Source organism: Platalea leucorodia, assembly GCF_965183815.1.
Source record: "Platalea leucorodia genome assembly, chromosome: 18".
NCBI lineage: Eukaryota > Metazoa > Chordata > Aves > Pelecaniformes > Threskiornithidae > Platalea > Platalea leucorodia.
Genome location: NC_138840.1, coordinates 7951458 through 7966331, shown reverse-complemented (window position 1 = coordinate 7966331; position 14874 = coordinate 7951458). Strand labels below are relative to the sequence as shown.

General features: G+C 65.0%; 1 protein-coding gene across 1 annotated transcript; it reads right to left on the bottom strand.

Annotated features, from left to right (window-relative positions):
- Window positions 1–1124: 1124 nt before the first annotated feature.
- MARCKSL1 (MARCKS like 1) lies at window positions 1125–2801 on the bottom strand. Its single transcript, XM_082329899.1, has 2 exons — window positions 2663–2801; window positions 1125–2278 (listed from the first exon to the last, which is right to left on the bottom strand). Exons 1-2 carry the CDS (start codon window positions 2756–2758, stop codon window positions 1661–1663), a joined length of 714 nt encoding a protein of 237 aa, XP_082186025.1. The 5' UTR covers window positions 2759–2801; the 3' UTR covers window positions 1125–1660.
- Between the last annotated feature and the right edge of the window lie 12073 nt (window positions 2802–14874).

The following is a 14874-nucleotide window of genomic DNA, read 5'->3' as shown; positions in this document are numbered from 1 at the left end:
TTTTTTTTTTTTTTTTGCCCCCCCAAGCGAATAGGGATGAATACCCTGCTGGCTTTGGAAGCAGGTCACTTGCTGTAGCTTCCCACTATTGATAGAAGGACGTGCTGTATAAAACCAAGAGTTTTGGCCATTTCCACCTACCTCAAGGGCCACGGAAGAGCGGCGATGGTCCTTGCCCCAGGCCCTGCCTTGCCCAGTGGCTTTCGGGTGAACAATGCTCCTCGCTTTTCTCCAGCTGCTTCTTTGCCAGCCAAAACAGCCGATTAGATGGGAATTAGGAGCAGGCCACTAAATGGAGGGGCTGCGCGCTCCTGCAGCCTACGCTGGCACGAGGAGCTCTTGGGGGGCCGTAGCCCTCGAGCTCTGAGCTGCTGGAGAGGCGCAGCCTCCTTCCTCGAGAAGGAGGAAAGAAAAAAAATCACCTCTGTCCCTGGGCAGAGCACGGGAGCGATGGTAGAGGCACCCATTGTGCCTTCATTTTCGCTTTGGAAGTAAGTCTTTGCTCCCAGGGCATAGCTCTTGTGCCCTAGCATGTCTTTTCAGGGAAGAGAAGCCAATCCTATTCTAAAGCCACTAAAAAAAAAAAATTAAAATTAAAGAAACCAAGCTTAAAATGGGAACTTCACCCAGTAGCCTTCCTGAGCCTCTCCTTATGAGAAAAGACCTTTTTTTTTTCCCTTCCCCCCCAGGAAAAAAATGGGTTAGATGCCTAAGAAAACAGGTAGCGAGCTGAACAGCGCTCCGAAGGTAGCGACAAGAGGCTTGTGTGAGAAAGTCCTTTGTGGCTGTAGCTCTACATCTGCTGCAAGTCAATTAACTGCGAGCAGAGCCAGGGCTGGAGGGATTAAATGCAGCAGCTGTTGAACTAAATAAGCCACCGCTATCTTCCCCGGCCCTCGTCTGGCATCCAGGACAAGAAGGACTCGAGCTCACCCATAAAGGGGTCACCATTTATTCCTTTCAAATGTTACAATAAAGCCCATACAGCTCTCTTTTTTTAAAAGTTAGAAAAATGCAAATCAAGTGTTTTGGCCATTAAAAAAATTATTTACAGAGAAAACAATGTTGCTTCACATTATACAGCTGGCAGGCCCCCTCCCTCCACCCCACACCCTAAAAGTTATCCCTTAAAGCAGAATTAAACACAGCGGACTTACAAGCTTTATGGTTTTAAGCCAATAGTAAGACGTTATAAAAAACTAACCAGATTAGCTTTTAAACCATCGATTTCTATAAAAAGCACAAAATACTTTAAATGAAGTCAGAACCAGGAATGTAAACTGAGAAAAAAGAATCCATTGAACAGTCACTGGCTTGCTGGGCTTCGCGGGCTGCCGGGAGGAGAGGGGACAGTCCGGAGGCCAGCAGAGCTCCCAGAGCGGGGTTCTCACAAACTGTAAATTCCAGTTATGTCCAGGAGAGTCTTCCTCCACAGTTTGAAAGGATTCGGGTAAAACTACTCCGAGTTGTGGTGGTGGGAATCCAAACCAGCTTTCTAACAGGGACGAAGTGACTCGGGGAGGGGGGGTGGCGGTTTTAGAAAGCGGTGTCAGTTCTCGGTGGGCCGGGGAGGTGTGTGGGCAAGGCGGCGAGTCCGGGCTGTTACCGGGATGGAGAGGATGGCGCGAGAGTCTTAAGTTAGGACGATGCCAAGTGGGCTCTACTCTTCCTTCTGCTCCGCCGCCGCCGGAGCTGTTGCAGGCTCAGGCCCCGCGGGTTTTGAGGGCTCCTCTGGTTTGGCTCTATCCCCGTGGCTTTCCCCCGCCTGCTGCTTCTCTTCCTCCTTGCCTTCTGCTTCTGCATCCTCCCTCTTGGGCTCGGCTCCTTGCTGCCCATCATCATCGGCACGACTGCTCTCCCCGCCGCTGCCCGGTTCCTCCGCTGCCCCCTCCTCGGGGGGAGCCGACGGCTCGGTCCCGCTGCCCGGGGGGTTCTCCTCTCCCTTGGCCTCTGCCTTGCCTTGGTCCTCCGTGGGAGAGGACCCGGAGGAGTCCCCGGCTTCTTTCTTGTTCTTCCGAAACGAGATCCCGCTCAGCTTGAAGGATTTCTTGAAGGAGAACTTCTTCTTCTTCTTGGGGGTGTCCTTGGGGGCCGCGGCGCCTTCGGGCTTCGCGTCCCCGCCGTCGGCGGGGGGAGCGGGCTCGATGGCGTCCCCGCCGCCCGCCTCGCCCTTGCGCTCCTCCTTCGGGGCTTCAGCCGAGCCGTTCCCGTTCAGGGGGGCCGCTTCGCCCCCCGCCTTGGCCGTCATGTCCCCGTTGAGCCTCAGGTGGCCGTTCTCCTGCGAGGGGGGAGCGGAGCACGGCGTTAGGCACAGCCGGGAATCGGTAACACCACCCCCCTCCCCCCCAAAGCCCCGCAACCGGCTGGGGAAAGGGGCGGCACCGGGGGGACGCACGGGGTGAGGGGGGGGTGCACCGGGTGAGGGGGGGGGTCCGTGCGTTGCCACCGGGCGGCGCCCGCGCTCCACGCCCGGTACCGGGGCGAGGCGGCGGTCGGGGCCCCCGCCCGGTGCCGGGAGGGAGCCCGGGGCGCGGCGCGGGCGGTGCCGCATCGCTCGGTGCCCGCCGGGCACAAGGGTCCCCCCCGGGCCGCCGCCCCTTCCCCACCGAAACCGCCTTTGTCCGCCCGCCCCGGCGACCCCCGGCGCCCCTCCGGTACCTACCTGCCCGTTGGCCTTGGCGGGCTCGGTGGCGGCGGCGTGGCCGGTCGGCGGGGCGCTGCCCTCCGCCTTGGCCGCCTTGGAGCCCTGGCTGCCCATGGTGCGGCACCTCGGGCGGACCCCGCCGCGGCGGCTGCGCTCGGCTGGCGAGCGGCGCCGAGAGGGAGTGGGGCGAGCCCCCCGCCGCCCCGTTAATAAGGCGCGGAGCGGGGGCGGGCCGCCGCCGAGCCCGCCCCGGGGGCGGGGATGGAGCCACCGCCCCGCCGGGGACGGGGGGTACCGGCGGCCGCTGTTCCCCCTCCCCGGCTGTGCGCCCCGGGGGCCGGGGCAGCCCCGGGCGGGGCGAGGCGAGGTTGCGGGGAGGCGGCGGGGAAAGGGAGCGGGGCACCCCCTCACCCCCGGGTGCTGCTCATCCCAGCCCCGACACCTGGGGTGCCTCTGCCCCCAGCCCCGACACCCCTGGGTGCCACAGCCCCCAGCCCCATCACCCCCAGGTGCTGCTCATCCCAGCCCCGACACCCCTGGGTGCCTCAGCCCCCAGCCCCATCACCCCCGGGGTGCTGCTCATCCCAGCCCTGACACCCCTGGGTGCCTCTGCCCCCAGCCCCACCACCCCTGGGTGCCTCTGCCCCCAGCCCCATCACCCCCAGGTGCTGCTCACCCCTGCCCCGACACCCTTGGGTGCCTCTGCCCCCAGCCCCATCATCCCCAGGTGCTGCTCATCCCAGCCCCACCACCCCTGGGTGCCTCTGCCCCCAGCCCCATCACCCCCAGGTGCTGCTCATCCCAGCCCCTACACCCCTGGGTGCCTCGGCCCCCAGCCCCATCACCCCTGGGTGCCTCAGCCCCAGCCCCATCACCCCTGGGGTGCTGCTCATCCCAGCCCCGACACCTCCGGGTACCTCTGCCCCCAGCCCAGCACCCCCAGGACAGTTTGATGGTGCAGTTTGCCTCAGTCCCCTCACTCCAGGGTACCGATTCCCCCAGGGTACCGCTCACCCCAGCCCCATCGCCCCAGGGTGCCGCTCACCCCAGCCCCATCGGTTCCCAGAAGGTCCTGCTGTGGGGGACGGGTTGTGCCGTGGGTCACACCCCAGCTCTCTGCCCTGCCGCGCTCCCTGGCATGCAGACCGGTAGGTTTTTCCCCTCTGGGTCTTTCTCCTCTCTGCTTTCCCGGAAAGGGAGAGCTCAGGAGAAAAGAAAATGAGACTAAACCAAAGTGGATGGTAATGCTGGCAAGGGGCCTGCAGCGTCCCCGTGCTGCCAGGGCCACCGGCCGCAGCCTTGCCACAGCGCGGAGCCAGCAGTGGCCGTGGGGGACTCCCTCCCGGGGGCTCCCTTGGCACCCAGGCACAGCTGATTTCACTGGGGGCTCCCAAAACCGAGACCCTTTTGTGCCTGTCCAAGCCACCGGTGTCCCCTGGCCAGCCCGCAGCCCGCCGGCAGCCGCCACGCTCCCGAGCACCGTGCCCGGAGCCCCGCAGCCCTGGCACCCTGCACCCCGCTGCTGCCGAACCTGCCCCGGCGCCGCCACGGCCAGGCGGGACCCCCCGGCCCCCAGCTGCACCGCAGAGCCCGAGCAGGATCAAGGCCAGCGTCTCCGAGGGGAAAACAATGTGCCGCTGTGTGCGCTCCGCCAACAAGGTCATGTTTTGTCTCTGTCCTCCCTCCCCCCCGGCGCACATCATCTCACCCCCGTTAGAGCGAAATTTCGCTGTTAATTAAAACAGGCGGCATCTTCCTTATTGACTTTTGGTTGCCAGTTGATAAAGCCTTTGAATGGCTGCCGGGCTGCTGCTGGCCCGTCCGCCCGTGCCTTCGGCCAGCTGCAAGATCGAGAGTTGCCCCAGCAGCCATCGGGGCTGCAAAGGAGCCGCGGAGGATGCACCCCGGTTAAAAGCACGTGCTTTTCAGAGCGTAGCGAGGCCGTTTGCTTTGGGAAGACAAACGGTCCAGGCAAGTGTGTTGAATCAGACAGTAAACACGCTCTGTCTTCTGCCGCTTGTTCCCAAGCGCGAGCTCCAGGCCGGTGTCCCCAGCCATTACCTGCTGGGGAGCAAAACACGGCAGTGCCGCGGCCGGCGAGCCCTTCCCTCTGCCCCAGCAGCCGTCCAGCGCCGAGCAGCATCTGTGCCAACCCCACACCTTTCTTCCCACCTTCTGGGCGTGATATTCCTCTCTTTCTGCTCAGGTTCGTTTTGTCCTGGCTCTTCTCTGCAGGGATGCGGAGAGTCCTTGCGCTGCTGTCCCCATCCCATCCCTCCATGCCGTCCCACCGCTGCAGCAGGAGCACGTTTCGGCTGTGCCGAGCAAACCCGAGTGAGCACCGGCTTTCGCAGCGCCCGTCTGAGACCACGCATCCATGCGACAGCCCCGAGATGTTCCCATCCTGCACCAGAGCCGTGGTGGGAGCCGCTAAGGTGAGCAGCACCGCTGACGCACCACCCTCCGGCACCGTCTCCGCTGCCGGTGCTCTGGGGGTGCAGCCGTTGGGGTGACGGTGGCAGCCCTGCTGCGGCGTGGCCTGTCTGTTGGGCTGGGGATGCCAACGTGTACCCCGCGCTGTGAAACGCGCTGCTTGCTGGAAAGATGGTTTCTGCGGTGGGGGGTTGGATGAGTGGCCGGGCTCGCTTATTCGGGAGGGGATTTACCAGGCTGGGGTTGGGGCTGGGGCCGGCGGGGTGGCTGCGGTGCTGCCGTGCTCTGTGCCGCTGGCTCGGCAGGGGCTGCTCGGCTCAGCCCCCCCCGTTTGCTGGCCCCCGCGCAAAGCCCAGGTCTCTGCCACGTTTTGCTGGAGGGGAGAAAGCGCTTTACACCCCGCTGCTCCCTGCCACAGCGATCGGCGGGCAGCGCCGGAGTGACGGGAGGCAGATGTGATGTCTCTAAAGGGCAAACTTCAGCGTGATTAGACAGGTCAAGATGCAGACCTGCTGGGGGGCAGCCCCCCGTCCCCGTCAGAGGCCACGCAGGAAACCTCGCATGCCGTTTTCCAGCCGCTTTCATCCCCGAGGAACCCCCGGTTGCCACAACTCTCTTGATCCCGGCTTCTCTTGAAAACCCTCTTCTGCGGCGCTGCGTAAGGCGTGTGTTTATAAATAGCCACCTTCCCCTGTGGATTCCCGAGCGTGCCTCCTCTTCCGAGGCCCGGCTCCGCTGCAGATGTCTGCCCTGCCTGCGCTGATGGCAGCAGCACCAGAAGGGCTCAGCTGGCTTGGGAGCGGTGCTTGGTGTGGCCACGCCGGCAGCTGCCGCTGGTGCCAGAGCCCCGGCGCTGCGCGGGGTGAGCCCCGGCAGACCCGTGGCTGGCTATTCCAGCTCTCAACCTGGGAAGAGGCCGTTTTCCTCTTCTCCGTGTCCCGGAGGGTGTTGGTGGCACGGAGCAGCCGGTGCTGCCGCGCAGGCGCCGGGGCAGGTGTGGTTACACCGGGAGAGCGGCTGGAGGGTCAAAGCTGGCTGCTGCGCACGGTGGTGGGTTTCCAGCATAAACCAAACACCAACCCAAACCCTCCCAGTGGAAACCAGTGTGACCACCAGCCCCGCTTGCCCTGCGTCCCATCCCTCCACCGCTGCCTCGGCCGTGGGTCGGGCTCCTCCATCCCCAGGCGTCGGGCAGGGAACCGGAGCGGGGCAGAGGATGCTCCGGCTCCGCACGGGCTCTCCGCTGGCTGCCGGGGCTTTGGCTGCTCGGGACGGGATGGGGATTTGCAGGGGGCAGGCAGACGGACAGATTACGGGCCTGTCTGCTCCTCTAGCAGATGGACAGGCAGACAAATCTGTCTGCCTCTCTGCACGTTGCTCCTGCCTCAAAGGCCTCGGGGACGCAAGATCTTGGCGGATGTTATTTTCCACTTTCCAGACCTACTTAAACTGCGTGCTGATTATTAATTTATTAGGTGTTAAGCGCTGATGGGCTGCAAGGCAGAGCGGCGAGCGCAGCCCCTGTGCCAGGGGGTCGGAGTGGCTGCAGTCGCCCTCGCCCTGCCCCTGCCACCCGCCGCATTCCCCCAGCCCTTAACGAAGAATTAATGCAATTATTTATTCATGTATCTAGAGCCGTTCACAAGCCTCTGATCATCTGCTCGAGGATTTTAACCGAGTTAGCGGGGGCCCAGCCAGGGCAACCAACAGCGCTGGGAATAAAGCAGAGGGATTTCCATATTGATTTATAAATAGCAAAGGAATTAGCTAATTAGATCTCTCCAGGGAGAGAATTCCGGCAGGGAGAGTGCGGGGCCGGGCTGTGCTGTGTGCAGGGGGGGACGGTAACGGCTTCTGCCACCCTGGCAGCTCCGGCACGGGAACGGCCCTTGCAAACAGCCCTCGGCTAAAAATAGTAGCCATGGGTTAGGGCTCGGGGTCTGCCTCCGTCGTGCTGCCGTGTCCGCCAACCATGCCCGCCCGTGGTGCGGCTCCGGGATGTGGCCACCCGCCTGGTCCCCGGGGCGAGGGAGGCCCTGGGTGCGCAGCCCACGAGAGGACGGGATGAAGGGGCCGGGGGACACCGCAGGTGCCGAGCAGGGCCGTCCTCAGCTGCAGAAGGAAAATCTTCTGAGCTTCATGCCGGGGGATTTCTGTGGGGAAGGAGGGCTGGCCGGGGCCGGGCAGGCAGGAGGAAGAGCGGGGCTGCGTGGTGGCCAAGGGGGTCTTTCCAGTCCACCACCCGAGCAGAAGTTGGTCTCCACCGAACCTGCTCAGGGCTGTGCCGTCACTCGGGCTGGCTGCCGAGTCAGTGCCGACCGACCCTCTGACATTTGCACCGGGAAAAAAGCGTCCTGGACCCAAGCAAGGGTCTGCGTGGGACTTTGCCGGGGGTCTCCCTGCCATCCGCGCAGAGCCGGTGCCGCAACCAGCGTCCCCGAATCCTTCCTGCCCTGGGAAAGGCTCCAGCCCGGGAGGCTGCAGCGAGGCGCTGACTTCCCATAGAAACACATAAAAGGGCCCGTTCTTGTATTTGCCAGAGCCCCGTCATTTTTGGTTGTGAAGATCCCATGGCAACCGGCGCCTTGTGTAACTGCGTTTGCTATTTCTGGGCTTGCTTTTCACTCCGGTAACATCCTCCCTGCATCCCACCGTCCTGCACGGGGGGGCAGGACCAGCCCTGCTCTCCCACCCCAGGACCTCTCGCTCCCTCTCCCGCCGCTGCGGCACACCTTCCCGGCTCCCGCCGGGGCGGCCGGGGGCGGAGGTTGGCAGCTGTGAGTCATGGCAGAGGAAAGAGAGAGCAAGCCCCTCCGACTCTTATCTTGGAGACCATCTGCCCTTCTTTTTGGCCAGGAGCTGGAGCATTTGCAAACAAAGCCATGTCCTCTAACCTTAAAACCCTCCAGCCTCATCAGCGGGGTGGCCGGGGTGGGCTGGGCGGTGCTGCCCAGGGCCCCCAGCACCACTTTGCCCCGGGGATGGGGACGGTGGTGGGACGTGAGGGGTCCCGGGTGCCTCCCCATGGGCACGGTCCTGGGGGACCCCCCGCATCGCCTTTCCCAGCTCACCGGTCTCTCCCAACTCCTCCCGGGAGAACAGGAACCCGCCGCAATGCCCTCGCCCAGGCGGGATGCTCGTCCCACGCGCCTTATCTCCCGCATCCCTGCCGTAGCCTGCGTTTCGGTACTGATAAAGGACTCCCTGACCCTGAGCAATACGTGCGCTGCCGGTTCGGTTGTGTTACGAGAGCAGGACAACTGCCAGCGGGTGTCCGGAGAGAAAAGGGGCCACAGCATCCAGTTGGCAGCAGAGACAGGAGGGCGGCTGGGTGCTACCGCACACCAGGCTCTGCTCCCTCCCACCCCGGCCAGGGCTGCTGGCAGGGTCCCCCGGCCGGGGGCCGAGCGGGGAGCGTGTTTCAGAGCCTCCTTCCTCGTTAAAAGGGAAGTTTATAATGCAAACAAAAGCGATGCTCAGTCCAAGTGGAGCTTTTCCCGTCCCGTTTCCTCCGGAGCCGCCTGCGGAGGTGCCACGGGAGCGTGCCCGCACGCCACGGCCGGGGCGCGTGGCGGGGAAGCGTGCCGGGGGTCCCGTGTGTTTTGGACATCGCTCTGCTGCACGGCGCTCACCGAGCCCGGCCGTGCCGTGGGGAACACGGGCAGTGCCCTGCCGTGGCAGAGCCAAGGTGGCTGCGGGGTGCTGCCCTTCCCTTGGGGACAGTGACCCCCCGGGCAGTGGGAGCCCCTGGTTGTCCCCAGGGTGGGCTCAGTTCCCTCCATCCCTGGGGTCACCTGTACCCTGTCCTGGTGACCGGCTGCAAAAGGCACCTCGGAGCTGTGCAGGGGGGCTGCTGGTGGCCACCGTGGCTCCCAGTAGGGCTGGGGGGGGGTGGGTGGCAGCCCTGCGGACATGGGTCAGGGGGCAACGCCTCGACTGAGCTTCACGGAGCTGGGCCTGTGTGTCGGGAGCTCGCCTGGGCTTCTGAGAGGGGCGAGGATGGCGTGTCCCTTCCCCGGCTGCGTGAGCCGGGTGTCAGGCAGGCGGTGCCGGCGCCACGCTCCTTCCCTGCTCTCGGAGGGTACGGCCGCGAACAAGCCCTGCGTCTCCTTGGGGCTGCAGGGGTGGGTGCGAGGCTCAGGGGGCCCAGCCTGGGCGTGCAAAGTCAGAGTGTGCCCAGCCCGTGCACGCACAGCGGCGCGGGTCCAGCGAGCCCCTTACACGTGCACGGCCGCGATGCTGACCCCGAGGACATCCCTTGACGACGGGGCACGGGCAGCCCCACATCTCCACTGCCAGCGCCCAGCAGCCCAGCGGGGTCACCTCTTTTGCCCAAGTCCCTTGGGCCGATGGCAGCCAGCCGACCGCGTCGTGGGGCAGCCGGCACTGCCGGACCCGGGACAGGAAAGCAGCGCTGGGATGCTTTGGGGCAGCGGTTCCTCCCCCTGCGAGCAGCCGGGGATGTATGGGCCTCTTTCTCCCTGCAAGTCAATGTGTCTTTTTGTTGCGCTGCTGGATTTTGATGCCTGCGAGCAGGGAGAGACAATACGTCGCATTGTTCCTTTTCAGCAACATCTGACGGGCCCAGGCAGAGAGAGGCCAGTGTGTGCAGAGGATGGCCGTGGGGGAAGGGACTGGGATGGACGGACAGGCAGCAGGAAAGACGCAGGGACACCCAGGCCAGGCCTGACTTCTGCCTGCCTGGATGAAGGGCTGGAGGGATGGGGAGCGCCGGAGGGGTGTCGGGGGGGATGTGGGAGATGGGGGGGGGCGTTATCTTCTGGTACCCAATCAGCCTGGAAAAACAGCCCTGAGAGACGCAAACCTCCAGCCCCACTCATCTTAACGGACTATTAACTTTAAAGCCTCGTTAGGAACCTGTAAGTGCCAATACCATTAACCTTCTCATTGCTGCTCCTCTACCAGAAGATCCCGGTGGATTTACTGGGGCTGTGCAGCTGAGGGTGCCCATCGCCCCCGGTAAATCCTGGGGGGCCAGGAGAACCCTCTCCCCGAAATCCCACGCAGGTGGGACGGGGCAGGGGCTCGGTCCCCGCCGGGGTGGGCGGAGAGGGGGCAGCCGGGAGCGGAGCTCGGCGGGGGAATCACGGCAGCGCTGGGATTGTCTGCAACTTTCCATCAGAAATCCCCTCCTTCCCTTATCCCCTGCTGTCCCCGGCCTGGATTGCTTAATTGCCAGGAACAGAATTCCCCTCTGCCTCAGAACAAAACCGAAAGTGTCCCCAGGGCCACCGCAGCTGTGGGCAGGAGCCCGAGGGCAGCAGAGCCCAGAGACCTTGGCGATGGGCTCTGGGGGGGGCTGCTCCGTGCCCCAGCCTGGTGCCAAGGTTATTGGGGAGCACGTTGCCTCCCAGGCACCCCAGCCGTGCCGGGTCGGCTCTCTGCCTCCCGGGAGCCGGTGGGATGTGCTGGGGGGGCACATGGGGGTTTTGCACCCGCCGGAGGCAGGCGCCGCTCCCCGACCCCGCTCCCCGGGCTTGCCCAGTGCTGGCAAACTTCTTGCACAGCTTTCAGGGTCGGGGGAGTGTGGTGGGCCCTCGCTGTGATGCACCCCATCCCCTGCAAAGGGGGTCTGCAGCCCCTCTACGGTGGGGAGCGGCACCCCCCCGTCCCCACCCCGCTCTCCCGCGATGGCTTTTGCTCTTGGCAAAGGTCCCGGGAGGGGACGGCAGCCGGTTACCGGCGTGGTGGGGGGCTGGTGGTGTGGCCCTGGCTGGCGGCAGCGGTGCGGAGCAGCGGTGCCCTCCCCACCCCCACGGCTCGGCAGGCTGCACCGGCAGATGCATTTCGCCCAGACTTGCATGGCCGTAGCCATGGCAACGGCTGCGCGGTGGCGGGATGCCGGGGGGCTGCGGGCGCAGGCCCGCGCGGCGACGCGGCGCTGCATCGCTACCATTGCACCCCACAGCTTGGCTTCACCCCAGCTCCGGCTTCACCCCAGGTTTGGGTTCACCCCATTCCCAACAGCAACGCTGCTGCATGTCCCAGTCCACGGCACGCTGGCATGTGCATGCTGCTTTGCACACCTGTGTGCAAGCATGGACACGGGCACCGGTGCGGCTGCACCCATGCACGTGCCCCCCCGGGGCGAGGGAGCCAAGGGACGGGGCAGGGTGAGGACGGAGCCGCTCACCCCTTTATCGGGGCTGGGCCGCCACGAAGCCGGGGCTGTTTGCATTGGTGCGGCCGTGCTGACGTTGCCGGCCCGGCTCTGCTTTGTCTCCACGTTAACTTTCAACTGCAGCAGCTTCTCCTCTCCGCCGCCGCCGCCGCACCCTGCCAGCCTCGCCGGGGCCCCGCGGCTCGGGGTGCTGGAGCCCCAGCATCTGGTAGCCCTATTGGGGGGCTGCAGCCCCCCCCCCCCCAGCACCCCTGCCTGCTCCCTGCCTGCTCCCTGCCTGTTGGCAGCAGGACAGGGACTGGTCCGGCCGCATCCTGCTCCTGCCAGCTTCCCGGGAGTGAACGGTGGCTGGAGCTGGCAGGGGCAGAAGGGCCGTCACAGACCTGGGCAGCTGCAGCTGCAGCACATCACCGCCACGACGCCAGGCTCGGCTGCTGCCTGCCTGCCTGCACCGCTGCCTGCCCCAGCCCCCTCGCCACCGCGGTGCGGGCAGCTGCCAGCCCGGATGGGTTTGGCAGCAAAGCAGCTCAGCTGGAGAAAAGCCTCGGGCGCTGGAGTGACCCACTAACCCTGTTCTTCTTAAAAATGCATGAAATGCAGGCAGCTGCCTACGGGGACTCGCACACGCACGCTCACGCACGGGTGGGGGCACGTTTTTGGCACTGGACCCACGCAGTCGGTGCAGCGGCGATGGAGGAGCCCCGGGGAGGCCGGGGGTGCGTGCCACGCTCGCTGCCCAGATTTCGGGGTATCTGGAGGCGGGGGGGCTTCGCTCTCCCTTTGCTGGTGGTGGTTGATGCCCTGCGCGTCCCCAGGCCCGGCGAGGGGCTGCATGCCCGCGGTACGGGCAGGTTTCCCGGGAGGTGCTCAGGCATGGTGCAGCCCTTCTGCTCAGCTCTGCCGGTGCCGCCGGGCTGCGGTAACGCCACGGTGGTGCAAAGTCCACCCGGCACGTCCTCCCGCTGCGCCCAGGAGCCAGCTGCTGCGGTTGGGGCCAGGGCTTGCATCGGGCTCCTGTTGGGGGTGAAGGGCATCCCAAAGAGCCGTCCCTGCTCTCGCCGGTGCCACAACTGGGTCCCACTGGAGACACGAGGCGGGTGGCAGGGTCCTGCTGCCGGGGAAGGAGAGGTGGGCGCAGGCTCGCCCCGTCCCCTGGCTGCCATCACAGCCTTGACCTCATTTCTCTCCGCCTTCTCCATGCCTTTAATACACCCGGCCAGATGGCTGTGAGCCAGGGGAGCCGGGGGGACGGCGGCTCAGCCCCACCGTGGGGGCACCGACCCCGCTCCCCGCACTCGGCGGCAGCCCACGGCCCTGGCGTGGCCCTCACCGGGGTGCCGGTGCCCGTGGGGGGACGCATCCTCGCCGCCCTGGCAGGGGTTAACAGCTTTCTCTCGCATGCAGCTGATTTCATTTCGGTCTCGTTTGCATAGCTGATTTGGTGGCTGCAACACCTCAGCTGGCACAGTGAAGACACGGGGGTATTTTTAGCTGCTCTGGGCTTGAGCTGGGTGGCCCTGAGCAGCCCTGGGGCAGCGTCTGGCCCCGGCGTCCCACCGTGGGCACCTTGAGGGGTATGGGCGCATCCAGCCCGTGCCACGCACCGAGGCCTTCGGCGGGAGCAGCAGAGGATTTGCACGATTAGGGTTTTGCCTTTATTTTTTGTGGTTGCAATACTGTTTTAAGAAGGAGAAGCCAACAGCAGCCCAAGCCCGCCGTGCCCGTTAGCCTGGATTGAATAAACCACGGTGCATCGCGAGATGGAGCAGCTTCATCCCCTGCTCAGCTCCCCAGCCCGGAGAGGGGCTCGCTCCCCGGCTGGACCCGGCCGCGCCGCATTTCCCATCCTCTTCCCTCCTTGCGGCAGAGCCCAGCTCTGCTCCCATCGCCAGGAGCTTCCCGGCCTCGCTGCTGCTGCCCACGTGGCTCCTTCGCCCCCAGAACGGCTACGTTTCGACCCAGTAGGAAGGAGGAAATCACAGTGGGCGGTGAGGTGAGGGGGAGTTTTTCTGAGCCCTTTTGGAAATCCCTGTGGCTTCCTCTGGGGTCTCAGCCCTTGTTCGTACGGCAGCAAAGTCGAGGAAGAGCGTGAATCACCCGCAGGAAACTTCGCATCGTTCGTCCCGTCGCTGCCTGCGGCTGAGCCCACGCTGCCGGCCGCGGCTGACGGGGGCCGTGCCAGCCCTGTCCTGCCCCGGGGACGTGGCTGCCCCGTCCCTCGGCATCCGCCTCGCCTGCTCGGGGCCGCCCGAACGGCAGCTCCCCGAGCCGCGGCGTTGGCGTGAGCTTGGCTTTCCGGAGCTGCGTGTGCGTGGGTGCACGGGTGGCTGTGCACATGCAAGCACATGCACAGACACATATCTGTGTGCACGCACCCATGCATGCACGCAGGTGCGCACACACCTTTGCACACACACGTGCACCCAGCTGCATGCACGCCCACACGTGCACCCACGCACATGCCAGGTGGCAGAGGAATCAGTCTCTTGACTCCTCTGACTAATTAACATAAATTGACACTGACTAATTAACCGTCCCGGCTCATTAGAGCCTGGATACCGCATCGCTGGGAACAGCAGGCAGCCGAGCCCTTGCTGTCAAAGCACCGTGGCCACGCTCTGCCCCACGCCGGGCACCGGCCACCCCTGACCCCCCGCACTGGGAGTGTCCCCATCCCTGTCCCCATCCCTGTCCCCATCCCATGGCCCTTGCCCAGGCTGCCAGCAGCGATAACGAGATCGGTTCCTAATCCAGTTATTCCTGGCTGGTGCAGAGGGCTGGCAACAGCCTGCTTCCACCACCCGGTGTGCGGTGAACCCCTCCGGCCCCCGGGGGGGTCAGGAAAACCTCGGTGGTCTTGGCTGAGCAGCCGTGGGGCAGGGAGGGATGCCAGCGGGGGTGAAACATATGGAAGGACGATGGAGGGACGGTGGCATCGTCCCTGCTCCATCCCTGCAGGGAGGGCTCTATCTGGAAGGGGAGGTGACACCGTCAGCGTCACCTGCCCTGCAGCAGGGTGGCCCCGGGGGAGCAGCAGCGATGAGCAAACCTTGCATCAGCCGGGAAGGGAGACAAGGAGCCCTTCCCAGTCCTCACCCTGCCGGACGCCTGGGGCGGGGGACGGGGATGGGGACACTGGGCTGCTTTAGGGAGTGGGGTGCAGGGGGACGTCACCCCAGCACGATGACACTCGCTCTGCAGCTCTGCAGGAGGAAGGAAAAGGAAATTTCTCACTTCCTTCTTTGCTAAGGGCTGCGACGTGGCTGCCCGGGAAGCGGGGAGCCCCCGCGCAGGTCCCGTCCTGCCGCCGCACCCCGTGCCCTCCGCCGGCACCCCCGGGCCTGCCGGTGCACGCCGCTCCCCGCCGGCTGACTCGGGGCTGAGTGACGGCTCCGCACGCCCGACCGGTTTGGGGGAGACCCTTGGGCTCAGCGTGGGAAAGGCCTGACCTCAGCAGCAGAGCGGCACGGAGCCGGGGCCAGCCCGCCGAGCTGCCTGCGGGACCCTCGTCTCCCAAAACCAAGGGGGGCTTTGCACTTGGGGGGGTATCAACGCTGCTGGAAAGCTCTTGCTTGTTCCCGCCGGGCAAAGGCAGCCCTGCATGCAATCCCTGCCGCTCGTGCGCAGTGGATTAAAAAACTAGGTCAGCGGTAGA

Coding starts and splice junctions, on each gene's coding strand:
- MARCKSL1 (XM_082329899.1), bottom strand. CDS start 2,758: ATGGGCAGCCAGGGCTCCAAGGCGGCCAAGGCGGAGGGCAGCGCCCCG. Junction 2,279..2,662: donor CCGCCAAGGCCAACGGGCAG/GTAGGTACCGGA, acceptor CCCCCCTCGCAG/GAGAACGGCCACCTGAGGCT.